This window comes from Podarcis erhardii, assembly GCF_964252035.2.
Source record: "Podarcis erhardii genome assembly, chromosome: 10".
NCBI lineage: Eukaryota > Metazoa > Chordata > Lepidosauria > Squamata > Lacertidae > Podarcis > Podarcis erhardii.
This window is the reverse complement of record NC_138500.1, coordinates 33,206,168-33,233,800: the sequence shown is the minus strand read 5'-3', so window position 1 is coordinate 33,233,800 and position 27,633 is coordinate 33,206,168. Positions and strand designations below refer to the sequence as shown.

General features: G+C 41.1%; 2 protein-coding genes across 5 annotated transcripts in view; both read left to right on the top strand.

Moving 5' to 3' along the window:
* Positions 1 to 140: 140 nt before the first annotated feature.
* Positions 141 to 24,083, top strand: IFT56 (intraflagellar transport 56). 3 transcript variants are annotated; one of them, XM_081878550.1, is made up of 18 exons: positions 141 to 246; positions 552 to 689; positions 2,731 to 2,823; positions 3,996 to 4,110; positions 4,310 to 4,359; positions 5,070 to 5,215; positions 6,272 to 6,443; positions 7,140 to 7,214; positions 8,077 to 8,179; positions 9,653 to 9,708; positions 11,129 to 11,182; positions 12,036 to 12,099; positions 13,045 to 13,133; positions 17,914 to 17,997; positions 18,343 to 18,412; positions 20,942 to 21,048; positions 21,713 to 21,846; positions 22,851 to 24,083. In XM_081878550.1, the coding sequence occupies exons 2-18, from the start codon at positions 552 to 554 to the stop codon at positions 22,960 to 22,962; spliced, it is 1,662 nt and encodes a 553-aa protein (XP_081734676.1). In that variant the 5' UTR covers positions 141 to 246; the 3' UTR covers positions 22,963 to 24,083. The 3 variants fall into 3 exon arrangements, with proteins under 3 accessions (XP_081734676.1, XP_081734675.1, XP_081734677.1); XM_081878549.1 differs by lacking the exon at positions 141 to 246 and adding an exon at positions 291 to 416; XM_081878551.1 differs by lacking the exons at positions 141 to 246; positions 552 to 689 and having other exon boundaries at positions 2,737 to 2,828.
* A 392-nt stretch (positions 24,084 to 24,475) lies between these two features.
* UBN2 (ubinuclein 2) overlaps positions 24,476 to 27,633 on the top strand; it is a 50,638-nt gene continuing 47,480 nt past the window's right edge. Inside the window, exon 1 of one of the 2 annotated variants that reach the window (XR_014160731.1) lies at positions 24,476 to 26,400. Coding sequence is in view for 1 of the 2 variants with exons in the window: in XM_081878548.1 (XP_081734674.1) it covers positions 25,900 to 26,400 (501 nt within the window). In the remaining variant the exon portion in view is untranslated. The remainder of the gene's footprint in view (positions 26,401 to 27,633) is intronic. The other variant, XM_081878548.1, reaches the window with a different exon arrangement.

Genomic DNA, 27,633 nt, shown 5'->3' with positions numbered 1-27,633 from the left:
AGCAGCGCAAAATGTGTGCCTCTCGGAGCAGCCTTTGTCGCTACAAACCAGCGAGCTTCCCAGCTTTGTCTGTAAAATGCAGCCCTGGTGGAGACTGGCTCTCAAGCGGGCCTCTCCTTCCTCCACCCTCCCCGCTCCCCGAAAAAAAACACACCACGGCTGCGTCCCCGCCTCTGCTGCGTCGCCAGCGCGCACGCATTCCTGAAGCAAATTGGGATAACGTGGCGCGGGATCAGCAGCGGAACTGTGAGTATGGCTGGCAGTTGCCACCCGGTCGTTATTTGATGCTTCCCTGTCCAGATTCCCCTTCCCTAGCTACCGCCCGCCCGCGCGGTTGCCAGGGGAACAGAGTCCTTGGCGAAACAATAAAGCAGCCGCGGTTGTAGTGGTTGCGGATTAGGCCTGCGGGCAAAATGGTGAGGGGCAGGGATGTTTTAAGGGGCTCCTCGGAAAATTGGAGAATGGGGGGGGACGACGACTAGCGGAGCCTCATCCCGCCCCCCTCACCTACCCCTGCTCTTTCTTTCTTCCCTCCCCTCCGCCTTTTGTAGATGCTCTCGCGGCTCAAGCCCGCCGTCGGGGGCGGCTCTCAGTCCGCTGACAAGCGGAAAAAGAAAGGCAAGCGAATCCCGCAGCTGGAGGAGCTGCTGACCCAGCGGGACTTCACTGGGGCCATCGCCCTACTGGAGGTACCAGGGGCACGGCTTGGAAAATGCGGACCTTGCGCCAAGAACCGACAGAGATGGCGCTGGGTTGTTCGTGGGGTGGGCTCAGGGCTGATGGTAGCCTTCTGACCAGTGGGAGTTAATGCCTTGGAAATAAGGGGCCTTAACATTCACCCTCCTGTTCCGGCCTTTGATTCCTACAGGTGGAGAGCCTCGGTGCTCCTTTTTTCTTAGCCTGCTTTTATTTTTCCTGCTTTGTGAGGTGTAGGAGGTGAAGTTTGACCACTGCACAGAATTGCGTTCTGCTGGAGACCTGGTACCACTTCCAGAAGATTACTTATACACTCTTAAGTACTGTTCACCATCCTGATACAGTTAGGATGTTAAGTGTGTGTAATGCTGATACTCCAAAGGCTGTGGGATGAGGACAAGAAATCTAATGTTCTCCACACATGAAACCACAGGAGGATGAGCAAAATGGATTACAGTATAAAGAATTTGCCTGTGAACACTTGCATACCAATATTCATTTAAAGCAGGCATAGGCAAACTCGGCCCTCCAGATGTTTTGGGACTACAACTCCCATCATCCCTGACCACTGGTCCTGTTAGCTAGGGATTCTGGGAGTTGTAGTCCCAAAACACCTGGGGGGGGGCGAGTTTGCCTATGCCCGATTTAAAGCAAGAGTTTTATACCGACTGATTCACTTTCTAATGTCTAAATCAGGGTGGGGAACTTTTTACAGTCCTTCGTGGATAGCATTTGAGGGTGGTGGGATATGCCAATATCAGCCATGGCAGGAGGCAACAGAAAAAACACAGATGGGGCAATGAATGTGATGCATACTTTTGTATAGTAGGCTACAAGCCACACAAAAGTCAGATGTTTCCAGAGAGACTTCTGCTATCCCTCCCCTGATGTCTCCCAAGGACAAGTTGGGGCTTAAAGTGACAGGAGCAGGTGGAGCTGTCACACAGGAGAAGTTGCTATTTGCTTGCATACACCACACCAGATGGGGTTTAAGTGAGTTGGAAGGGTCACGCTGTTGCTCCAATTATCCAGGTTGGAGCATAAGTCTGAAGAAGCAGATGCCTAGTTAGCTAATCATCAGGAGTGAGGTGTATATCCCTTGCACCTCAGGAGCTGATGTAATTGAGTGCTTTGCCAGTAAAGAACTAAACTTCAAATTGCTTGTCTTCATTGGGGCGGGGTGTGCTCAGGACAGTGGCATAGCCCCACCATTTCCTCTGCTACTATCCTGTTCCCCTCTAAAAAACACACACCTGTCTCTGTATTGTCCAACAAGGCAAGCAAGAGGTATTATCACAGTTTAAGGACACACCCTTGCCAGGAAAAGCAGCCAAGGAGGCCATGGAAGAGGAACAGTGAAGGGTGTGGTCTAAGGAGGAGGCATTGTCTGGAGAGAGTACTGAGCGTTGGAGAGAAAAGCATTGAGGGCCACATTTTGCCCTGGGCCTGTGGTTCTTCCGTCCCTGGTCTAAATACTAAAGTTTCTGTTTTGATGGAGGCCTATTCTACAGTAAAGCATAGGCGTATAGCCTTTGTGTTTCTCTGATGAATAATAGAAGTGTAGATTTGGAAGGGACCCCAAGGGACATCTAGTTCAACCCCCTGCAATGCAGGAATCTTTTTCCCTTATGCACTAGGCACTGTACCTTTAATGGCTACTTGTAGTTTGGTTTTGGTACTGGCGATCCTGTGACCAACCAATGAATTTCTGCTTATCAAGTTGTTGTTAAAGGCACAGAGTTCAGTTGGGAAAACCAGCTATCAAAGTATTTTAAAAACAAGTTACTGTATGTTACTTGCCTCCAGCCTCCTCGTCACATTTATGTATGTCATAAGGCTTTTGAAGGTGAGCCAGGTTAAAACCCTTGAAAATCTCAACCATTACATATTTGTATCATATGTACCATTACATATTTGTATCATGTGGTTTCATTCTAGAAAGTTGCCAGCATAAAATTACCTTTAGGAATAACTTTCATATGAGAGTATCCGTGTTTGGGCATCATTTTAATCTTAATGTTTTCCTTCTGGAAGTTTAAGCGTCATGTTGGGGAACAAGATGAAGATGCAGACCTCTGGATTGGATATTGTGCTTTTCATCTGGGTGACTACAAGAGAGCACTGGAGGTGAGGTGAGGAAATCCTGCTTCCTTTTGGAAGGAAGGGGGATATTGTCTTAATATAAAAAACAAATGGGAGTGGAAAGAGACCTGTCTTAGAGCAGTTCAGCAAAAAGGCATGCCATTGTACTATAAGTCTTGAAACAGAATGGTATATCCTCACGCTGGATTATGATTATGCATGCTTATGGACTAGTGAATCTGAGAGGCATGAGGATGGGAAAGGCAAGATTATTTATTTATTTGACTTACATACTGCACTATTAATCAGGTTAGGTATTGTCAGTTTGCTGCTGCTATTTTCCAAAGTCTATGTTTGTGTAAAGGAAAATATGTCGGTGTAAAATGAATTGTGTATGTATTTCTTTCCCCATAAGGCAGCACATTTAATTTTGATTTTCCAAAGCACATTTTAAGAAAACTTTATTTGAGATAGCTTGAAATTGGTGAGTTCATCCATGTCCCCATCTAATGTAAAAGCTGGTATATATGTAAACCTTGATGGTTAAGAGATCAGGAGCTGGATGAGAAATTGTGTTTATCTCTCCCAAACAGCCTATCCCTTTGTGCACAGTATCTCAATTTTCTTTCAACTTCTTTCAACCCTGGCTTATGATCTATACAGTCATTGGCACTGTTGCACTCATAATTTAGAAGTAGTAAGCAACTTTAAACTCTGTCACATTGAACACAGTTGTAATTCCAACTCTTTCATTAAAGACCTGCATAGTCTTTTTTTCTGGGTTAAAATTTAGTGTGGAAATAAAAAGTAACTCTTGATCTTGCCTTGGAGGATCTTGGTCAGTTGAAAGTGGTCAGTTTAGCTGGTGGCATGCTGAGAACCGGTGTATTGTAGTTAAGCAGGTCAGCATTGGGAATGTATGTCTTTAATCTCCCTCTGCAATTCAGAGGTAATAACACTGATCTGCATTGTTGTAAGGATTCCTGAAAAAATAAACATGAAACATTTAATATTTATACAACATGTTCTCTAAGTGTTAGTAGTACATCTTGCTTGATAATACACTAGAAGCAAAGAGCAACATTGTTGGTACAGATTGATTGATTTACTAAGAGTATGTATAAAATTCTCAAGATGGCTCAAAACTCAAAATAAAATTTATAATTTCTGTTTGATGGTTACGGCAACAGTATATCAAAAACTGTTACTTGTTTCAGGAATATGAAGATCTGACAAAGCGATCTGGCTGCAACCCTGATGTTTGGGTGAATCTAGCATGCACTTACTTCTTCTTGGGAATGTATACACAAGCTGAACAAGCAGCCTTGAAAGGTAAGACGGATAGCTGATGCTATAATATTATATATATATATATCTCGGAGTAAGTCCCATCAAGTAGAAATGTACAAATTTGTGTTGTTAGGGTGGTGCGCCTGAGCAAATTCATAGTGTTAGTCATGAGTATTTACAAACACTGAACAAGTGTTGGCATTAAATTTTGTTTTATTGCTCTTTTCGGATTTTCTTTCAGCTCCCAAAAGTAGACTTCAGAATCGCCTATTGTTCCATCTAGCACACAAGGTATGTCAGAAACAAAACCATGCAGAGGCAAATAGTTTTTTGTACTTGGAAGTATTCTGAAACTCAGACCCTATCTTTCCCCATCTTCAAATACTACTAGTTTGAATGAGAATCCTGCCCGATTTGTCTAGGTACAGAAAGGTAGGGCAGAGATAGAGGCTGAATAGGCACAGAGGATGAAAACCCAGAAGCAGAGTGGTAAGAAGACCCAAGAAGAAAGAGAGCTAAGGGATACGTTACCTGTTGGAAGGCTATACTCAGTGGAAAGAGAAGTGGTATCTTAGGGAAATATGGGGTGGAGACCTGAAAATATGTGTAGAGAAGCCTTTTATTTAATCACTTGTCCGATAGCCATAAGCAACAAGGAACTGTGTACAGATGAGTGCATGAAATTCCATGTAGGTGAGTGAGAGGGCTAGGAGAGAAGTGCATCCTTATTCTATGGCAAGCACGAAAAGCAAGTGGGCAACCAGAGAAGAAAAGCCCTGTCCTCTGCACCCAGCATAGAGATACAGCAAGCCACTGGAAGCACAATAGAGAGTTCCATCCCCCTTCTGCTAACTTCCAGCAGACTAGTTAAAAAAGGGCTAGTAACTTTTGAGAGCTGATTTACTAGGATAAAGAGTAGTTGCTTACTGTCAGCTGTATGTATTAGTGTGTATGAAGTATGTCCTGCATCTGTGTAATCCTAGTTCTTATTTCCCATATAGTTTGGTGATGAGAAGAAATTAATGAGCTTTCACCAGAATCTGCAAGACATAACAGAAGATCAGCTAAGCCTAGCATCTATCCACTATATGCGGTCTCATTACCAAGAGGCTATTGATATATACAAACGTATACTTCTTGATAACAGGTTGGATATATTTTTCTTTCCCAATCTGTCATTCTCTCTACTCTTTGGACATTTTATTGATGGAGAAGGGCTAAAGTTTCAGTGTATTGCTTTCTAACAGTTGGAGTTATACTCTGAGATTCTTGCTTCTTATTATAAATTCACTGTAGTACATCCCACAACATTGGGCCAATGGGATCCAGTAATAAGATTTAAATTTTCCTGTGACCCCCCCCAGGGTAATTTGGATGAAATTACTTAGCACTAAGATAAGAGATCACAGATTCCTTATATTAGCAATTAGTTCTTATATAAAAGATAACAGTTTGGAGATTACAGATCTCAGTGCCTGATGTCATACAATGTCAGGTGACTGACAGGTGGGCATGGTTGCATTCCAGAGGTTTTCTGCTGCTGTCCTTGCCCTTCTGCACTGCAGTTTTCGTCTTCTTTCTTGTGGAATTCAGGTATGCTGCAACACTCTCTGTCATGGCTTCTTTCTTCTGATTTCTAGATGTGACTTTCTGAGCCTGTTTGCCAGCTTCAGTTACAGATCGTATTCCACCTTCCAACCTTTTAGCCAAGCGGAAGAGCTGTTGAGTTTTCCTAAGTTTCTGATTCCCATTGTAACTAGGTTTCTTCTTCACCACCTTTGGGTGTTAGTTTCCTGGGCTCACCTGTTGAATTCCCTGACAATCACAGCCTCTGAATAACCCTGTATTTAACAGAAAGCCACCGTCTTATAATTAAGCATAAACATAAAGTGACTCAACAGTTGCATTTCTTCACCGATGTCTTAAAATATGTTCAGTATTCAAGGCATAGGTCTTAGTGATCCCATTTGGGTTCTTGCTTGTAGTTTCAGTAAACTCTTTTTTAATCCTTCCATGCACACACTATTGTTCATAGCAAAAGGCATTTGTAAATGCATTACAAACCATTCTGCCAATGATAGAACATGTATTGAGAATACACATGTGCCGTATTATTTGCACATTTCCATTTAAGAGCATTCTGCTTTAGGTGAATTTTCTGCCACTGAATGTAGTTAAATGAAGAAACTTTGATGTCTTGCAGGGAATACCTGGCTCTCAATGTATATGTTGCCTTGTGCTACTACAAACTGGATTATTATGATGTTTCACAAGAGGTGCTAGCTGTTTACCTTCAGCAAGTTCCTGATAGCACCATTGCTCTTAACTTAAAGGCTTGTAATCATTTCCGACTCTACAATGGGAAGGCTGCTGAGGTATTTTGTTAAAATGTTTTTCTCACTAAAGTTATAATCTCCTTCATGCAAGTTTCAGTTTTGAAGTAATATTTCAGTTTCCGTAGAGAAGCTCTAACTTTATGCTTTGTACCTCAGTATGTGGTCTGTCTGACTCTATGTATGTGTTTCTAGTTATGCTGGTGTCACTTCAAATGAATTAGTCATGTGGCAGTTCAGGTCCACAATATAAGATGCAGGACCACTTTCAGAGGGTTGGCATCATTTGGCACCTGTTGAGGCACACCGCCCAAAAGAGGCACTACCTGGCTAACTCCTGGAACCTCATAGCTCTATTTGTCCTAGAATCATAGAATTGTAGAGTTGGAAGGGATCTTGAGGGTCATCTTGTCCAATCCCCTGCAAGGTGGGAATCTCAAGGCAAGTGAGCAGTGACTGGAGCAAGAAGGAGGAGCAATTTCTGCTAGCTTTGTTCTCCCTCTGGGCAGTGGTGCAGATTAGGTTCAACAAGAGAGGGCAAGTGAATGGGCAGCAGTAAAGAAGAGGTGGGACAACTTGGGGAGGGGATGTTGAGAGCATTTTTGTGCAAGCCCTCCCCCCAAAAAATTCTCAAACTGGCTCTGATAATATTTTTTGTAGTAGTGTCAATGGCTACTTCTGTTGATTGTGTGTTCTGTTCTTCCACTCACTGTTTTGCAATTTCTTAAAAAAATTAAGGCAGAACTTAAGAGCTTGATGGACAGTGCTTCAACATCATTTGAGTTTGCTAAGGAACTCATTAAACACAATTTGGTGAGTAACAATTATGAAAGTAACTAGCTTGCATATTTTTTATGAAGTTCCGAATAACATAGGTGGCATTTAAAAGAATGTCTTGTTGGCTGGCCCAAGAAAGTATTGTGTGAGGTGCAAGCAGTCTGTAAACCTAGTCCTCTCTTCCAGTTGTTTCCCCATGTTCAAATGTGCATAACTAACCCCAGCTGTGAAAAGGTGGTTTTGTTATCTATAAAGACTCTCCTTAGACAAGTTTTTAAGTATGCACAACTAACTGTGTTTGCCCATATTCAATCTTTATTCTCGTCATCTTTCCCTCTGTTTCTCTCCCCAGCCCCTAGGCCCACCCCAATAACTTATTTTGGAATATTTGCTTATGAAACTAAGATGTGTACAAAAATAAAGATAATTATTTTGAGCTGTGCAGGAATTGATATTTTCATGATGCACGAATTGTTGAAATGTAGTGGTGGAGTAAATATTTAACTTGTAAAATTCAAAAGCAGAATATATGACATTCATAATTCACCGGAGGCTTGTTGCCTCTTAGTTTAACAAACATTTAAAAATGCATGTATAGTGGAACCTCGGTTTACGAACTTAATCCATTCCGGAAGTCTGTTCTTAAACCGAAACCATTCTTAAACCGAGGAGCGCTTTCCCTAATGAGGCCTCCCACCACCAGTGCTCTTCCACCATTTGGATTCCGTTCTTAGACTGAGGTAAAGTTCTCAAATCAGGTCACTCCTTCCAGTTTTGCGGAGTTCTTAAACCAAATAGTTTGTAAACAGGGCTGTTCTTAAACCAAGGTACCACTGTAAGATGGTTCACTGCAGGTTGCTTGCTGCTGTACTAATGCAGTGAGGACTTTCTTCTGCAGGTTGTATTCCGAGGAGGGGAGGGGTCTCTCCAAGTACTGCCTCCGCTGGTTGATGTCATTCCTGAAGCCAGATTGAATTTAGTAATCTACTACCTTCGGCAAGGTAAGCACATCTTCTGGATTTTGACTTCTTTTGTCCCTTAAAGTGATTCTTTTCCACCACATAGGGTACAAGGGGGTCTTTGTTTTGAGGACTGGCATATAGGTTGGTAACTTTTTACAATTAAATAAATTGCTTAGATTCCTAGCTTGTGAAAAAAGACAGCTGTAAATGACTGAAAAAATAGATCAGCCCAAGAAGATACAGTGGTACCTCGGGTTACATACGCTTCAGGTTACATACGCTTCAGGTTACACACTCCGCTAACCCAGAAATAGTGCTTCAGGTTAAGAACTTTGCTTCAGGATGAGAACAGAAATTGTGCTCCGGAGGTGCGGCAACAGCGGGAGCCCCCATTAGCTAAAATGGTGCTTCAGGTTAAGAATAGTTTCAGGTTAAGAACGCACCTCTGGAACGAATTAAGTACTTAATCCGAGGTACCACTGTATTCTTTTGCTAGTGGAACATTTCATTTTCCTGAAGTTGCTATGAAATAAGATCTATGTGCTTGGTTGCAGTTACAGGCAGCTGAGCCATCAGAAGATGGCTTTGCAACTGTACTTCCATACAGAGGTTTTATAAGGACTTAAATAAGCGCACCTGAGATAAGGAAGCTACATGGCATCTGTCTGCTCCTCACTCCTCTATGTCTATGCAAAATGCCATACAATGTGAGATCTATTTTTTGCTGCATTGTTTCCCATAAACTTCAACCTAGGCATATTAATTGGGAGAATCTGTAACATCTTCTTTGTTGTGATGCTAAATGTTTGTAGTAAAAAAAACATTTTTAGTAAAAAAAAAAGTCTGCCTAAATTAAGTGTAATTCCAGTTCTTGATTTGTGTGAGTTATACATCTGAATAAATGTTTAGTTAATTACCTTTTATCTCTTGGTTGTAACAATGATGGGAATTAGCACAAAAAACCCAATTTCTAACATCTTGAGTCAAAACACAGCTCTTCAAAATCTTACCATGCAGTTTTGAGCATATGTATTCAGAAGTAAGTAGGGCTTACTCCCAGGTAAGTGGATTTAGGATTGCAGCATTAGTCTATTTTACCAAAAGGTTGCATTATTTAGTGTCAAAGTTTTTGAATCATAAATCCTTCTTAGGTGAAGCTCAGTCACAGGCTGTTAGCCCTCCTCCTGTCCCATCCTCACAGGATGAATAAATGTATGAGAGAAAAGAATGTGGGTTTTTTTATCTTGCCCCTGTACTGTTCAGAAGGCATCTGCTAGTCCATTAAAAAAAAGACTAGTGAATCTTTGCTCTGAAAAAATAGCAGAAAATAAAAAATTACTTAACCCATATTTGATATAAAGACTAAAGAAATGTATAATCAGCAAGTACACATTTGTTGCAGTTTATGGTTCCTTTTCATCCTTTGTTTTTGAATGCCTTTATGGAAAGATGAATTATGATGTGGGAAGGTGACACCGGAAATACAATATGCACTGTAATGTGTTCTTTCAGATGATGTGCAGGAAGCCTACAATCTGATTAAAGACCTGGAACCTACAACCCCACAGGTAAAAGAAAAGTTTTGGATATTATTATACATATAATGGAAGACATGGTCATCTAGGATAGGTCATAGAGTGGAACATCTTCCTAAAAGAAGATACTTGAATCTGTTTACTTTATTTGGATATAAAGTATATCATTCTTGGATCAAAACGAAACAGGCATGCAGATCTTCGTCCGTTTTTAAAAATGGTTGGGTCCAGACTAAAGTTGCAATCCTAACCTCACTTAGTTGGATTGAGTCCTGTTGAATTCAATAGGTCTTACTTCTGAGTAGACATGCTTAGGATTGTACAGTACATTAGTAGCCCTGTTTCCACAGAAATCATTGTGAAAAGGTAGTCCTGACTTGTCTTAGATTACACTGAAATCAATAGAAACCGAGTGCTAATAGCTTACTCTGGATCTAACTACAGTGGTACCTCGCAAGACGAATGCCTCGCAAGACGAAAAACGCGCAAGACGAAAGAGTTTTCCGTGTTTTGAGTCGTTCCGCAAGACGAATTTCCCTATGGTCTTGCGAGTTCTTGCAAATTTGTTTCCTTTTTCTTAAAGCCGCTAAGCCGTTAATAGCCGCTAAGCCGCTAAGCTGTTAATAGCCACTAAGCCGCTAATAGCCGCTAAGGCGCTAATAGCCGCTAAGCCACTAATAGCCATGCTTCACAAGACGAAAAAACCGCAAGACGAAGAGACTCGCGGAACGGGTTAATTTCGTCTTGCGAGGCACCACTGTACATATCTTTTAATTGTTTGCACTTTGTTTGATAGAAACGAAAGGATGAGTCGCACAACACATTTGGTCAAAACCTTAAGACATTGTCAAAATGTATAAGGAGCACAAGAATAGCACAAATAACATATTGCAGTGTCTTTTTTTTTTTTTTACAGTTTAGAGATTTATTCCAGATTCATACGAAACTTTAAAACTGTTTCAATATGCACTATCTTAATCCATTTAAACATGTGTTCTCATATAATATATTGGCTTAAAACTCCAGGGGAAAATACATAGATCTTAAAACCTATTCTGGTTCTGTACTAAAAGACAGTGAATGGACACAGTATTTTATAGGAAGGGAAGCATTTATTTGACAGACTTTTCAAATTAGGTTCAGAGCTAGTGAATGCCAAAAGAAGAACCGGAAAACAGAGCAGAAGATTTCCCCTCTCCCCCCCCCAATTTACAATTTCCCTCCTTTTTATAATGTGTTCTCTGAACTACAGTCTGTGATTATTTCATGTAGGTTACTAACTGTGCACGTCCAGATTGATTTTGGTTTATATATTTAATACAGTTACTTAGAAACCATGGAAACAGGCTATTCAGAAATCTATGTATTTGTAAAGCAATTTGAACAGAATACTTCACAAGGTGCTTTAAAGCTTCAGTAAATGGTTGCCTCATTTTATATAATCTTTCTCTAGGAGTATATCCTAAAGGGAGTGGTGAATGCAGTCCTTGGGCAGGAAATGGGCTCAGTGAGTACAATACCTTTTTTACTTCAGTAATTCATTTGGAGTAGACGAGAACACATTGCAATTCAGCTAACAGGTTGATTTTGATACTAACTTGCCTCTTGCTCTTTTGTATTTCCTACATATTTGCCAGTGAAAAAATGGAATTGTAAATCATCATATACACTAATGTTGATACTATAGGGTGATATCAGCATGTTTAGAGGAACCTCAGAATGTCTAGAAATAGAAAAAATATTGGGAGTGGGATTTAAGAAAACAAAGCCCAAGACACTCCCATGAGGACTGAGTATGCTCTGTGGCCTCAGAATGCAGAGTATTGGTGGAGAGGGAGGGGGAAATGAAAGACTTGATGGTGGAGGAATGAACTATGCTGCACAAAGGCAAGGTTGGATAGCTGGGACACTGAACAGGAATCCTGCATACAGTAACATTTTTGTGACAGGTTGAATATTTCTGAAAGCCAATAAACTTAGGCTCTCCAGTCTATGGACAACCAGAGAGACTAAGTTTATTGCCTCTACACATTCTGCCTGAATTCCTTTGGCATCTGCAGGTGGATGAGGAGATAACCAAGGTACTAAAACCCTTTTATTCTCTATTGTTAGCTGAAGTCTGTTATCTGGACAATGACTTTTTGTTTTCTTGTAGTGGATTTTAGAAGAGTTCTATTATTTTCACTTATATTATTATTTTAAAAGCCAAATCATAATAATAAACTTTGTTTCTCTGTCTGTTTTTACATAACATCTGCATGTAATATTTAGACTGGTCTCCATATTCCAAAGATCTGTCTATGCTCTGCCCCATCACTCAGTGCTTTCATGGATTTCATGTTTCTTTGTTTCTTTTCCAGAGAGACCACTTGAAAATTGCTCAGCAGTTCTTTCAGCTGGTAGGAGGATCTGCCAGTGAATGTGGTATGTTTTAACTTTTCTGTTTTCTCATTCCTTCAGATGTCAATATTGCCAGTGAATGCAACCATTTTGTTACCTGGGACAAGTAAAAAACATGGTTAATATCTTTCTCTGTCTTAGTGACCTGAACCATATATATACACTGTACTTACATCTGCCACCAAAAACAGACGCCTCATGTCTAGTTCACCTTACTTGGATCATGGCTTAACAATATTGCTCACTTTCCTGACTTTTCTATACATTCCTGTACATTTGCTTATCCCGCTAGCCGAAAATTCCTAACATAATTAGGAAAAGTTGTAGAAGACATAACAGGAGAATTGAGGAACTCGACACGCAGGTTGCATTTTCACAGATCATCATATGTACATTGTTTAGGTTGATCTTAAATTTGTACATCCTAATCTGCATAGGTTATGAAAGTTCATATCACACTAAGCTCTTTAAGGTCCTGCAGTGGACTAATATGGCTACTTCTCTAAAATATTTTCAATATAATACATAAAGAGAGCCTGCTCTTTCCCCCCTTTATAGGAATCCAGGGTTCAACCATGCATAAGACTATTTTTACACTGGGATGTTTTCTTGTGTAGTATTGCTTACCTTTTATGCAAATGGGAATGTTTATGCAAGTTCCACTATCCCAAAACAAGAGGACGCCTCTTGCTGGTCAGCTAAGAAACAGAGGAAAATAGTGAAAGAACACCTGACTGATAGTTCAGTTGGAAACCAATATGTGTAATATGTTATATCAAAAACACTTAGGGCTATTTTTCTCAACTTGTCAAATTTATTCTGAGTGCAGACTTGTTTGCCACAAAGTATAAACTGACCTGGTAGCCAGATTGTGGTTCTGGGCTATTATATATAGAGATGCTAGACTATGTTATCTCAGAAATAAACTAATCAGACTCAAAAATTGTGCATATAACTTCTGTTCTTCAGATACAATCCCCGGGAGACAGTGCATGGCATCTTGCTTCTTTCTGCTCAGGCAGTTTGATGATGTCCTTATTTACCTTAACTCAGTGAAGGTTAGTACATTTTATATCAGTTGGTAGTCTCCTACAAATCTTTGCATGTATTACTTTCTGTGTGTGATGCATAAACTTGCCACACACAAAAATGGAGGTGAAAAGAAGGGATGGTTATCTCAATCACATTTCTGAGAGAGTTTTATTTTAAAATATAAATATATATTCAGCCTTTTGGGGCAAGTGCCCTCATAAGGCAGCATAAAAAAAACAGTTGTATAAAACATATAAAAGGAACATCTTAAAATATGCATTGCATCCCTTTGAAAAATTATCACTGAATCATCATCAATTGAATAAAGGCAGATCAAAACAAAAATGCCTTAAGAATTATTTTTAAAACCACCAGTGAAAGGGCAAAATACACTTTATGAATGACTGAGTTTCATAAGTATAGGTCAAGCCCTGAAAATCCAGTACCCATCAGCTTAAGCTTTCTTATTGACAGGACAGAGAGAACGACATGCGATGCTGACTTTTGAGTTTGGACAGGGACATAGATACCTCTTAGAAACTTTGGTGATTATTTCAGCTTTTTTATACACTAAATGTAAATGTATAAATGTAGGTGCAGGCCGTACTTTAGATAACCTGATCCCAAATCATTTAACATTGTAAAAGTCCATAAGTGCTTGTGCCTTATTTTTCTGGCATTTTCAGTGAGTACTCGATCATCGTCCCTCTTTTTCTAAGTTCCAGTTTAAACTCCACTATGTATGTAATTAGGATTTTGTTCTTCTGTTGATTGTCATTTGCCGTTCTGTGGACATTAAAGAAAACATTTGGAGCTTTTTCTCCCCCCACTGACTGAGACTTTACCACCCTAAATAATTTACTGCTGTGTGCAAACTTACCTAGGTAAAGGTAAAGGGACCCCTGACCATTAGGTCCAGTCGTGACCAACTCTGGGGTTGCGGTGCTCATCTCGCTTTACTGGCCGAGGGAGCCGGCGTACAGCTTCTGGGTCATGTGGCCAGCATGACTAAGCCACTTCTGGCGAACCAGAGCAGCGCATGGAAATGCCGTTTACCTTCCCGCCGGAGCGGTACCTATTTATCTACTTGCACTTTGACGTGCTTTCGAACTGCTAGGTTGGAAGGAGCAGGGACCAAGCAACGGGAGCTCACCCTGTCGCGGGGATTCGAACCGCCGACCTTCTGATCAGCAAGTCCTAGGCTCTGTGGTTTAACCGACAGCACCACCCGCATCCCTATCCATGCTTAATTGCAGATATCTAACTTACTATTTTTAAGAACAGTTGTCCTAATACATCTTTGAAAGGTCTCACTGTTTGGACCTCCAAGCCTATTGCAAAGGCTCTCTTATTTATTCCTATAATAACAAATTATTAAAATGAGCAGGTTCAGAAAAGGGCAACCAAAATAAGAAAATGGGTGGATCAACTCTCCTATGGGGAAGGGCTCCAACAGTTGGGACTTTTTACTTTAGAGAAAAGTTGAGTAGGAGGAGACATGATAGAGACAGGATAGACATGTTGGGGGAAAGGTGAATAGGGATCATGGTTTGCTGCTCCCACTAGCACTAGGGGGGAGGAATGAAACAGGAGCAATTTCTGTGTTCAGAATAAACCATTATGTGATGGGATAATGAGCTGCTTGTGCTTAAAAGCTTGGTCCCTCAGAGTTTGCTCAGCGTAGGAAAGCTCTGCCTTGAGCGGAGCCCTTTGGCATGGCTCCGTCAGTCACTGGTAGAATCCGACAGTGGGCGTCTGCGGAAACATTTCCAACATAAAAGCTGCTTAACGGAAACGCGTCTCCTGGATTCTCTGCGTGACAGTTTCCGGCGAGGGGTGGGGGTTCCTAAAGGGGGCCTTGATACCTCCTCACTGTTCTCACTGGAAGTATCCCAGAGCCTCCCCTCCGACTCCCTTTCCTTTGGAGCTCCTGCTCCCCCCCTACTGGTTCCCTCTTCTGCTGCAGAGTCTCTCCTATTCTCCTGGAGCCTTTCCGCCACCTGCTCTTCTGATGGCAGTTCCCTGACACATTATCTATAGTTTTGTGACATGAGAACTGGGCTGTTGTAGAAAGGAATGAAAGAGATGAAAACAGAAGCAAATTAAAAATTAAAGGGCCGCAAAGAGAGTCTAAAAACTGAGTACAATATAGAACTGATTAAATAAAAGTGCTTGAATAAGCAGCTGGTGAGACATACCTGAAGACTGGTAGCACTGAACAAAGCCTGATTCATAATCTGATCATACAGTTAATTTGGTGCTTACATATTCCATTCTGACTGAGGCTTGGTGTCTGTTGGCATTCTGCCACTTTCTGTTCCCAACCAGTGTGTCTGGGAAATGCTTTGTACCTCCCACACAGCCAAAGATATCAGCACAAATGACTTTCCCACAACTGGAGGTGAACAGTGCTTTTTCCTGGGCAAGGACTTGGCATGGATGTGGGCAAAAAAGTGCTTTGATCAAGTTCCACTTCTACGTGGTTGTTATTTTGCTATCGTTCTGAAATTCTTAGTCACTTAGGTGTGGTCACCTTGGCCATGTTTATGTAAGGGCAGAACCAAATAGGAAAGTTTATCTGTGAAAGATCTAAGGAATTATCCCAAAGCGCGTATGACAGGGATTTAATAAGGATGCCTTCTATGATTCAATGATCACACAGTAACAGCACAAAATCAGTATCTCCACAGAACTTTAGCATCCCAAGAATCTCCACTTTAATTTTAAAGAGCAAGTGTCTAGCTTTCTGTTTGTGAAAATATTTCCAAGTGTGGGAAACCCTAGGTAAAATCTCATAACTGAGAATTGATGCTGAATGGGGCCAAGCTTTAGTGTACTGACTAATGCCTTGCCCTTCTGCAGTTATACAAATGAGCAGAAATAGCATTTAGGACAATATGCTCTGGGCTGTCCTTTGATACAGAGTATGTGGGCAGGGGGTGTATCTTACCATACAGTACACAGTGGATGCATTCTGACCTCACATTTCCTGAAATTCCATATCATGGATCACACCTGCTGTCTCATTCTTTTGTGCATCTGGCTTAATAAAATATTTCTGTAAAACAATTTGACATGTTACCTGAACTGGCAATCTGGCTTAAACAATCCAGCCAAATCAGAATCAATCTGTAGCCTGCAATCCTGGTTTGCAGGGATTGCTCACATCACAGTTTTCCAGTTTGAATGTCACAGAAAACTCTGTTTTGGCAAACCAGGGAATGCTATATTAAGTTGAATGCACAAGGGGAAGAGGGTACGTGTGTACATTTGGTTTATTCATGATTAGTGAATGTGACATCTAGCTGCAGCGAATGTAATTAGGGTGGCCAGGCAAAAAAAATAGACAGGCTGCTGCACCTTTAATAGTTGTTGGAAGAAGAGAGAAATTCATCGTGTAGTTGGACTGGTGAAATTCTGTCTTCTACATACAACTTTTAAAGGTTGCTTGTCCTATTTTTCATCTTGTCACACTAAAAGTAACCTATTCATAAAAATGGGTGAAAGAAATCTAGAATCCTATACATATTCTGCATCTCCTATTATGCATATTTGTTGTTGTTTAGTCGTTTAGTCATGTCTGACTCTTCGTGACCCCATGGACCAGAGCACACCAGGCACTCCTGTCTTCCACTGTCTCCCGCAGTTTGGTCAAACTCATGCTGGTAGCTTCGAGAACACTGTCCAACCATCTCGTCCTCTGTCGTCCCCTTCTCCTTGTGCCCTCAATCTTTCCCAACATCAGGGTCTTTTCCAGGGAGTCTTCTCTTCTCATGAGGTGGCCAAAGTATTGGAGCCTCAGCTTCAGGATCTGTCCTTCTAGTGAGCACTCAGGGCTGATTTACTTAAGAATGGATAGGTTTGATCTTCTTGCAGTCCATGGGACTCTCAAGAGTCTCCTCCAGCACCATAATTCAAAAGCATCAATTCTTCAGTGATCAGCCTTCTTTATGGTCCAGCTCTCACTTCCATACATCACTACAGGGAAAACCATATTACATCATATATCTCTCCTGCTTTTGACTCCAGTGGCCATTTCTTATGCAATTCTCTTGGGATGTGGGTACACATTAAGTACAGAATACTCATGGATTGCAGCAAATAGGAATACTGCATGCATGAATTACTCACTGTTTTATCAATTTAGTTCTGAAATGGTTTTATCACTTTCCAGGACTGCTGCACTAAGGAACCCAAACTATTTGAACATACAGTACAGTACAATGGTACCTCGGGTTACATACGCTTCAGGTTACAGACTCCACTAACCCAGAAATAGTGCTTCAGGTTAAGAACTTTGCTTCAGGATGAGAACAGAAATTGTGCTCCGGCGGCATGGCAGCAGCAGGAGGCCCCATTAGCTAAAGTGGTGCTTCAGGTTAAGAACAGTTTCAGGTTAAGTACAGACCTCCGGAACGAATTAAGTACTTAACCCGAGGTACCACTGTAGTATAGTTCTAAGGAGATCTTCAGCACTCACAGAACTAAATTATGGAATTAGACATGAATGTTTTGAAGAGTTGGGTAGAGATTTAGAGAAAGAGGCAGCTTTTTCACAGCAGGATTTAACATGCCCAGAAAGAAATGCCTACTAAAGAAAGCTGCCACCCTGCAATTTCTGGCTTGGAACTTACCCCAAATCCATTGTGGCCAGTGCTGTGGAAGGTTTCATCTATGTACTGAGTCACAAAGCCATTTGAGCTACTATTTATAAAGGTGTTTTGTTTGTTTTTTTACTCTATTGTCTGGTACATCTTCAAGTTTTAAAGTATGTTTTTTATTTATTGTGCACAACTTATTTTCCAGAGTTACTTCTACAATGATGACACTTTTAACTTTAACTATGCCCAAGCCAAAGCTGCTACTGGCAATACTAGTGAGGCTGAGGAGGTATGTAGCTTCTTCTTTAAAAACACCACATGCAAGGAAGGAACACACTTCCTGATTCCCTTCTGGGTCATCTTGGATATGCTCTGAGGATAGCCTTTTTCTGCTTTACTTCTAAAAATATATAATGCTTAAATGACTGCTATTAATTATCCTTCTGCTTAGACTGACTTTCCCTACTTGTGGCCTTTTTATGTCTTGAAACTTTCTTATATAATGATTCTGTTGAATGTTTTGTTATTTGAGATTCATCTGTATTTTGAAGTAGGCACATACTTATAGTATATATCACACAGCAGATATTGAATGCAAACAGACATTTGTTTTTTCTTTCTGTTTCCCCCTCAGGTGTTCCTCTTGATTCAAAATGAGAAGATAAAGAATGATTTTGTTTATCTCAGCTGGCTAGCTCGCTGCTGTGAGTCACTTTACCCTGTTATAGAATGTAGATTTTTTTTGTTGCATTAGCCCTGTTGCTATCTCTCCTTAAACTTGTTTTAACCTTGTGGGTGGATTTCATTAAATTTTTAGATATAATTGGATACCTTTGTAAGAGGCAAGTGCCCTACAAGAAGTAAATCTTGCCATAGCCTGTGAGTAAGCAAGAGTGGTTGGGAGTCTACTCAAGGAAAAGGTGGTGTCTTGGTATCACTTGCAAAATATTTCAGCAGAACAAGTACTGGTAAAAATTCTTGTTTGTTCTTGTTCTTTGGGACAAGTACAGCTGAGACAACTGCAATTAAATTTCCAAACATTTAATTGTTTGGTCCCTGCAGCACTCTACCTTAATTACATTTGTGAGAGAGCAATCTGAAGTTCTCATTAGCTATTGATACCAAATATGCTCACATATTACGGGTTTCAAAAGGCAGCCATCTTGACAGAAGATCTGGCATGAAATTCAACCCACATGGCTCTTGCTAACCATAGAGAGTTTGTGATAATTTTATGAAACAGGATATTTTGGCTCAGATTTTGGGTTCAGAGTGATACCTACAGGTGGTACAATACAGTAGAGAACCCTTAGATGGTTTGTCTTTTAAACATCACCTTTCTTGGCTTCTAAAATAGGAGGGGCAGTCACTTTCTGCCCTGTAACTTTCCAGTTACCCACACAAACATAGGAAGGGGTGAACTTTGACCTCCCAACAGGAAGAGTCAAGATTGGGATGATTCTCAGGTATACGAAGGTGTCCAGAAACACAGTCAGAAGTAGAATATGTCATCTGGTTTCTTAGTAAGGAAGTCAGTCAGGTTCAGACAGGCAGATCTCTATAAAAGCTTCATACATAATCTAGATGAACTTAGACATGGATGTTACATTGCTGGGGTGGGGGGGAAGCTGGCAAGAATTGCACAAAACTAGGAAATTTTATTTTATGACTTTGGATTCCGGGTCACCTTCAAAGGTAGCCCCACGTAGAGCACATTGCAGTAGCCCAAGCTGGAGATAACTAGAGCATGCACCACTGTGGCAAGACAGTCCGCGGGCAAGAGCACTGGAGTTACGGAAATTGCAGTGGCAGCTTCTGCCAGCAGGAAGTTATACAATTGAGGTTTTCCAGTGTTACAGTGTGCATGCTTATGTGTGCAGCAATATTGTGCAAAGTGGCTGATGTAATAATATATGCAGAGCTCTGAATTCCTCTAAAAAATGGAATCAGTTGCCTCTTTAGAATCCTGGTTACTTTACTGAGCTCTGTGAAGAATATTGTAGCAAAATAAATGCTGAATTGGTATCATCCTCTGCCATTGGTAAAAGTGCAGTGCTGTTAGCTGTCATAGCTTATAAGTGTTAATTGGTTTTAGAGTCAACTGTTTCTACTGTGCTTGGTGTCTAGTAACTCCAGGTAAGGGAACTATATTTTTAAGTAGCTGTTGTTGTTTAGTCGTTTAGTCGTGTCCGACTCTTCGTGACCCCATGGACCAGAGCACACCAGGCATAAATAGCTATACCAATGTAAATATATAGTAATCATTATGTGGACAATTATCTATAAGTTTTATTCTTAAAGTGCAGTAGTAATAAGCCTCCTTTCAAAGAATAGTGTAACACCAATATTTCTGGGAACCTTATAAGCATTGCTATTAAATGGACCTTAAAATTACAGACATGATATGAAATAGATACTTATGCTAAACTGAGTATATACAACTAAATGCTTTTATAATCGAATACCATTCATCTGTTTGACCGGTGTTTTTACATGACCACAGAAGAGCAATATAAGGAAAAAGAAATTAATGCAACTGGTGTATACTTGTTTGGAATAAGTGTAGAAATACAAGGAGTATTAACTTCTGTGTACATATTATATAGAGAAGAGCAGAAAAGAGCAACTGGGGTTGAAAACAGGAGGACTACTAACTGAATTTTCTAATAGACCTTTTTTGTCTATTCAAATGTTCAGCCTGTCACTAGGAGATACCTGCCATGTGCTCAAATTCCAAGGCAGGCATGATATGTCTATAGTTTATGAACATTGTCCCACAGAATCTGAATCTCCTAATTGCAGAATTGTAGAAGAACTGGCCTTTTATATAAATTAAGATAACAGTTCGTTGCCAAAAATTAAAATCCTTAAAAGTTAAATCCTTTATAAAATGTTGCCTTTTCATCCTTTAAATAAACATTTGGGCAATGTGCGATTTCTAACAGACAGATCAGTGGAATGAATGGCCTGTGTTTCCAGATGGAAACTTAATGTTATGCAGGTTACCTCTGTGCTAATTAGACATGGGATGGATTTCCTGACACTTTTTCGTATCTCTTGATTATTAGAACGTGACTTTTTGTACTGCAGGTAGCAATGGGTGTGTTACATTGCTTTTTACCTTATCTGAATGATAGAAATAAAGACGTGTACCGCTGATGAATGCTTATCCACTTTTGCAAACACTATGTGATGACATGTCTCCACTAGCTCTAGCTTTTTGTTAATTGCAGACATTATGAATAAGAAACCACGACTAGCCTGGGAGCTGTACCTGAAGATGGAAACCTCAGGAGAGTCTTTCAGCCTTTTGCAACTAATTGCAAATGACTGCTACAAAGTGAGCCTCCCTCTCCCCCCCCCCATCATTAGTTATTAGTATCAGTTATTACCCCCTAAGAGACTACCTAAATTTTTAAATGAACTGAATATTTTCCAGCCCTTGGAAAGTTGGAACCTTTTGCCTGCAAAAGCATATACTTTACCTCTGAGCAAAATTCTTTCCCTATATTAGTAGTGAATATAAAATTTTAATTTTAAGATTTAAGAAACAAGCACAAGTGTTAATTGGGAAGCAAACTTCATTCACTAGCATGCTTCACTAGGTATCTAAAGTATTTCAAGCTAAAGCCAATAAAAGTTTCTTGACTTAGGCTTGTTCTTTTACTGCTGTTTTCAAGTCGGCTAGCATTATGATGAATACATTAGTGCGGCTAGATCTAGAGGGGTGTTTAGAACTGTTTGTGCAATTGGCAGATTATTTAGTTGGAGGCATTGTGCTCCTTTCTGTGTATGATTTAAGTGTTTCTTTACAGTAATGTTTTAACACAAGATGATTTTCATAACTTGCCTGTTTATAAAATTGGAGTGTGCCTGATCCCCTGATTGGGATCAGAAAACTTCCACTGGCTCCTGTTATTTGTTCTTCTTACAAATGGCTGTATTATTTTATATTTCTGGTGTAACATTGGTGCCTTGAGCATGTAACTTTCTTTCCTGTACAGATGGGCCAGTTTTACTATTCTGCTAAAGCCTTTGATGTTCTGGAAAGACTGGATCCTAACCCTGAATACTGGGAAGGCAAAAGGGGTGCTTGTGTGGGCATCTTCCAGATGATCATAGCTGGCAGAGAACCCAAGTATGTACACTGATATTTTTTTTACTACTTTGGGGTCAGTGTCCTGGATTCTTACACTCTTCTAGCTCACTGTTAAATGTTTGTGGCAGGGGCAGGGAACCTTTCTCACCTTGAGGGCCACATTCCTTCTGGGCAACCTTTTTGGGGGCTATGTGCTAGTGGTGGGTGGGTTCCAGGGCAAAAGTGGGCAGAACAAATGTAAAACTTACCTTTGTACAGTATGATAGTTTCTACATGCACTTGCACACCCCTTTCCACCCTTCATTCAGACAAGCAAAATGTATTGAGGGAGCTCAAGGACACATCCCAGTCAGGCAAAAACACTGGGCCAGTTAGGGTTGTGACCTGCGTAGGGTTATGAGAGCCAGATAGGGAGGCCTAGATGGCCTCATTTCACCCCTGGGTTCCCTACCCTGGTTTATAGGAACAGAAGGATGAAGGCCCAGCCCTTTTCAGTTAAAAAGTCCTAATAACTGATATATTGTGTATTGGGAGCCTCATCTGCTTTGCTTTAGTCCTGCTGTTGAAAAAAACAACATCAATACAACTGAAATAAAAGGAGGAATTACCAAGAGATAAATGAAAGAAAAATGTGCAGTAAATAAACATGTTTAAGAAGGCTTAAACTTTACACGTTCACCTCAGTAAGGCCAATAAAAAGAGACACAGGGATAAGCAGTTATCATGCAATGGGACACATACTTTCCAAAGCAATTTGGATACAAAATTGACTAGAAATTTATGGTATCCAACAGTGTTGCTCAGCTGATGGTAGGGCTTCTATCAGCAGAGCAGGGAGGGGAATAGTTTTTAGCCATTTCCCTCTACTGCCCAGAGTGCATTTAAGAAGCTGCAGGGAGGAAGGGCAATTGCTGAAAACTTCTTCACTCGCTGTTTTGCTGACAGAACTCTTACCATCTGCTGAGTGGCACTTCGCAATACAATCCTTTCTCTTTCAGACTTGTCCTCATTTTTATTTACATCTTTGTCTTTTCTGTCTTCAGAGATACCCTAAGGGAGGTGTTACATCTCTTGAGAAGTACGGGTAACCCGCAGGTAGAGTACATAGTTCGTATAATGAAGAAGTGGGCCAAGGAAAACAGAGTGCCCCTGTAAACCAGCATCACCAAAATAATAGAAGTAACTGCCATCTGTGATGTGCCTGACTGGAATATTTGCGGCATCTTCTAGCCTAATACCAGCATTATGCAGATTGTAACAATGCAAAATATTCAGAATAGATATTTATTTTTATATTGATAACTCCTTTTTAAATTTAAACTGTATGTATTGCATATATTTGTGGGAAGAATGTGTGACTTTAGTTATGCAACATCTCCCAAGTTCCATTTTTTTTTTATACTGCAGTTGCTAGTTTTTAACTGTTCATGCTATCTTCAGTCCACGGGTTGTTCTAGTTTTGTATATTCAACAATGCACTGTGTTGGTACTGTACAGAGACTGTTCAAGAACTGGCCTGTGCTGCACACAGATGGACTCTAGTCTCATTGTATCACTTCTCAAAGCAAAATACAAAATTAACTCAATAATAGCATTTCATATTAATACTCTTGGAGCCAAATCATGGCCTCGCTCTGGATATTGCAGCAGCAAGACCAGAGGGAGGAGCAAAGGAGCTGTGATTTTCACTTTGGGTACATGCATTATTGTTCTTTCTCACTAAGTCATAACTTGGTTTAGTGTGGTTTGTGATCCGAGCCCTGGTCAGTCATTACAAACAATATATTTCGGAATTGTAACAAAACCCCAGCATATGATAGGATGTCTTTGACTTCAGATGTACTTTTAATTACCGAGGCCTCTTGCATATTGTGAGGCACCTTTTACAGAGAATAGCTGAATCATATGCTGTTCACTTCTTTATCTGGTTCCACAGGGAGGTTTTGTCAGTTGATTTAAGAAAGATTGTTAGCTCATGCTATCTACAATTAACATGCTAATCTGAAAGGTACCTACCTTTTCCTGCAAATGTTTGCAATTAGTTTGAGGGATTAGGGGAATTGCTTTCAGATTTTTCTCCTGAAAAGATTTTGAAGAGACACAACATACATTGAAAAAAACCACAGTAAAATATGCATTGCACACTTGTACAGTTTTTATGTATGTAGTTCAAAATTATTTTTATGCTTCTAACTTTTCAAAAAAATGTTTGTAATCTGCCCCAAATTTTAATTCTCGGGTAAAATCCAAAAAAAATAAAGAAACTTAGAGAGTAACTCATTATGCATTTTTAAGTACCTTATAAAAATAGAAAATTTGTTCTCTTGTGAATGTGACTAAAATGAATACTGTATGGTATGTGTTGTTATGACTTAATATTATGGATCTTAATTTAAATATAAAATATGCAAGGCACAGCTACAGGTAATGTGTTTGTGCTTTGCAACTGTAACTCTGAAATACACAACTGAAAATTTGTAATTGAGTAAATTTGCATCAAAGCCTGCTGGAAACAAGAATCAAAATTGGCTGGTCTGTCTCCATCTTTGGGTGAAATACACAGGCTGGTGAAAAATGGGAATCAATAGATAACTAGGCAGTCCTGGGAAATTTGGAAACCAATTTTAGGTATAAATTATTATTTTTTCTAGGCAAAAAGTCAATAGATTGGGTAGCTGAATTGTTGGAAAATTCAGAACAGAAAAAGAGTGCACTTTTTCATATACAGTAGTACCTAGTTTAAACCTGTTATTTGCCACCATCTTGGATGTCTTTAAAAGGGGATTAAATTCCTGGAGGATAAGGCCATCAGTGGCGACTAGTTATGATGGCTGTGTAATACATCCAGTATTGCAGGTGGTATGCCTCTGAATACAGCAAGTGGGGAGTGGGCTGTTAAATTCATATCCTGCTTTACAAACATCTGGTTGGCCATTGTAATTTGAGGCTTTGGTCTGATCAAGTGGGACTTTTATGTTACTTTAATGTGTTTTTCTTGGCCTGCCACCACCAAAATGTGTCTGCTCTTTGGGGACAGAAACGTTTTGGAGGTAGATTAGGATCCCAAACTCAGGGTTAGCCACATTTTTTTTCATTCCAAAATATGGGGTGCCAAATATCATACTGTTTCTAGAGATAGGAACAGCACTCAGAATTTGGAGTTCATAAAGTGCATTAAACTGGCCCTGGGAGGTTGCAGGTGAGTGATAAGCCCAAATCTCCACCTGCTCTTCTACCAGTCTCAACGGAAATTAAGTGAAGAAGTGAAAATACTTCAGTGGCGTTGTTATGCAGAGATTGCTTAAGAGGTAACACGGTTGCGGAAGATCTTCAAAGGTCTATTTTATCTACTTAAAACAGCTGCATCATAAAAAATTCATGTGCAAGTATTTTCCCATATTCACGTTTATATTCGTGACGATTAGTATCTGGCAAAGAGCTGCTTTCCATAATCACCTCCTTATACACGAGTTACTAAGATCTGAACCGACCCCCAAATGTATACTTTCTCATTACAGTAGTTTCGAAATGAAAAAGAGATGTTCTAATGTCAGAAATGGTCATGTGTGGTTGTATCCTCTCGGAAGTTGCTGCGGACATTGCGCTTGCTCAGTGCTTCTGGGCCGTTTAAAATTCCAGCCGTGGGCGTGGCGGACGAGCTGAATCGCGGGGGGGAGAGAAGATGCCTGGGTAGCTTCCCACGTTCATTCAAAGCAAAGTTTGACTCCTGCCCCTTTAAGAATCTTACGGTAGAGCAGCGTGCATATTTCCAAGGCAACTATGGGCGGGGTTCCAGCGTCTTCAACGTGCGATCGCGGTGACGTCCTGAAAACCTGAGCAATAACAACAGTGACGTGCGGCGCGTCCGTGGCGGTCCCGCTTTTGCGCATGCGTGCCCTAGTGGCCTGCTTCTATTTACGTGGGGGGGCTCCAAGATGGCGGCGGTGTTAGCAGCGAGGAGAGCCTAGTGAGGAAGGGGGGGGGAGGCACCCTGACCCGGTTAAGGGGAGGGAACGGGCGGAGGAGGAGCCGGAGTTGTGGGTGGTGAGGGAGGGTCACCGAACAGGTGGGAAGGGGGGGTGGGGGGGTTAGATGATGGCGGAGCCGCGCCGGGTGCCGTTAATTAGTCTGTCACCCGTGAGGCGACGAGAAGGCGAGACTCCGGTGCTCGAGCGAGAGCCTGGAGGGGGTCGCGAGGCGGAGCAGCCATTGGTGTGTGAGGCCCTGAAACTGCCAGAACAGCCGCAGCAACACCACCTCCACCACGATAGTGGCCGAGCAGAGCCTCCACCGCAGCCCTTCGAGTCCTGCTCTCGACTGGAGTTACAGTCGGCGGTGATACCGCGCGAGGTCAGCCGGCCTGAGCAGACGCCGAAGCCGCTGCTGCCACCTCAGCGTGAGCCTCCAAGGCCAGAGCCGCCGCCGCCGCCGCCTCCGTCGAACCAGCCGTTGCAGCTCGAGAGCAACCGGCAAGAGTCGCCGCCGTCGCCCCCGCGTCAGACGGTTCGCCTGGAGTTGGTGCTGAAGGACCCCACCGAGGAGAGCTGTGTGGAGTTCAGCTATCCCGAGCTGCTGTTGTGTGGCGAGCCCCGGGTACGGGACCTGCTAACCAAATTCCTCCCTCTCCATCTTGACTCCTATTTATTACTCTTGTCCCTTAGCTTGAGCGCTGTGTGAACGAAACGAATGATGGGGAAATGAAAGCGCTTGCTCGGAAGAGCCTATGAGGATATAAGAGCTTAAACGCTGCTAGAGTTACCCTGTCAAATGATATAAAAAGATTCCTTCCAGTAGCACCTTAAAGACCAACTAAGTTAGTTCTAGGTATGAGCTTTCGTGTGCATGCACACTTCTTCAGATACCTGCACACGAATGTGCAGGTATCTGAAGTGCAGGAATCTGAATGTGCAGGAATCTTCAGATACCTTCAGATACATGCACACGAAAGCTCATACCTAGAACTAACTTAGTTGGTCTTTAAGGTGCTACTGGAAGGAATCTTTTTATTTTGTTTTGACTATGGCAGACCAACACGGCTACCTATCTGTAACTGTCAAATGATAGTGACCATGTAGGAACAAGCTTTTTTTTTTTGCTGTGTGACCCTTTGATCCAAATCAGAGTCCAAAGAAATCCATCAGTTGGCATATTGATCTGTGTGAGGCTCAAATATACTTATATTGCCGGGGCAGCTCCCAGGGTGCACACATTTTATTTAATTTGTCTTCAGTTAATTCTTTTAGAAACATTCTTTCCCTGCATAAATTATCTGTTCTATTATCTGGTGTTTGTGAGCATTTCACCATGGGACTTATCCAGAGTGTTCATTCAACCTTGCCACCTTTGTGGTGCCAGGGCACAGTCATAGAATCGTGGAATTGGAAGAGCTCCTGAGGGTCATCTAATCCAACCCCTGCTATGCAGGAATCTTTTGCGCAATGTAGGGCTTGAACCCATGACTCTGAAGAGTAAGAGTCTCAGACTGTAACAACCAAGCTATAAGAAGCTGCCCTACTTGAACCTAGCTGCATGGCTGTGCCAGGATACCATAGTCTGTGTAGGAAGAGTGGTGATGATGTACAAAACTGAACCCAGTATAGGTTCTTGTACTTCAAACTGTACACAGGTCAGGAAGTTCCCTTGTTATAAGCCCATAGAATGGCTTAAATTTGTGAGAGTAGCCTAATTTGTTAAAACTAGTTGTAAACAGCTAAAGTGGCTAAGGAGAAAGGAAGTCAGTATATATTAAGGCTAATTACTTGGTTGTAACTTTTAATATATTGGTGACAAGTTAGTTATAACATTTTAAAACACATTGCTTTAGAC

What these genes read in the sequence shown, in the direction of transcription:
- IFT56 (XM_081878549.1), top strand. An exon ending in CGTATACTTCTTGATAACAG is followed by an intron (nt 5,216 to 6,271) that starts GTTGGATATATT and finishes GATGTCTTGCAG; the next exon opens with GGAATACCTGGCTCTCAATG. An exon ending in TTGGGCAGGAAATGGGCTCA is followed by an intron (nt 11,183 to 12,035) that starts GTGAGTACAATA and finishes TTTCTTTTCCAG; the next exon opens with AGAGACCACTTGAAAATTGC.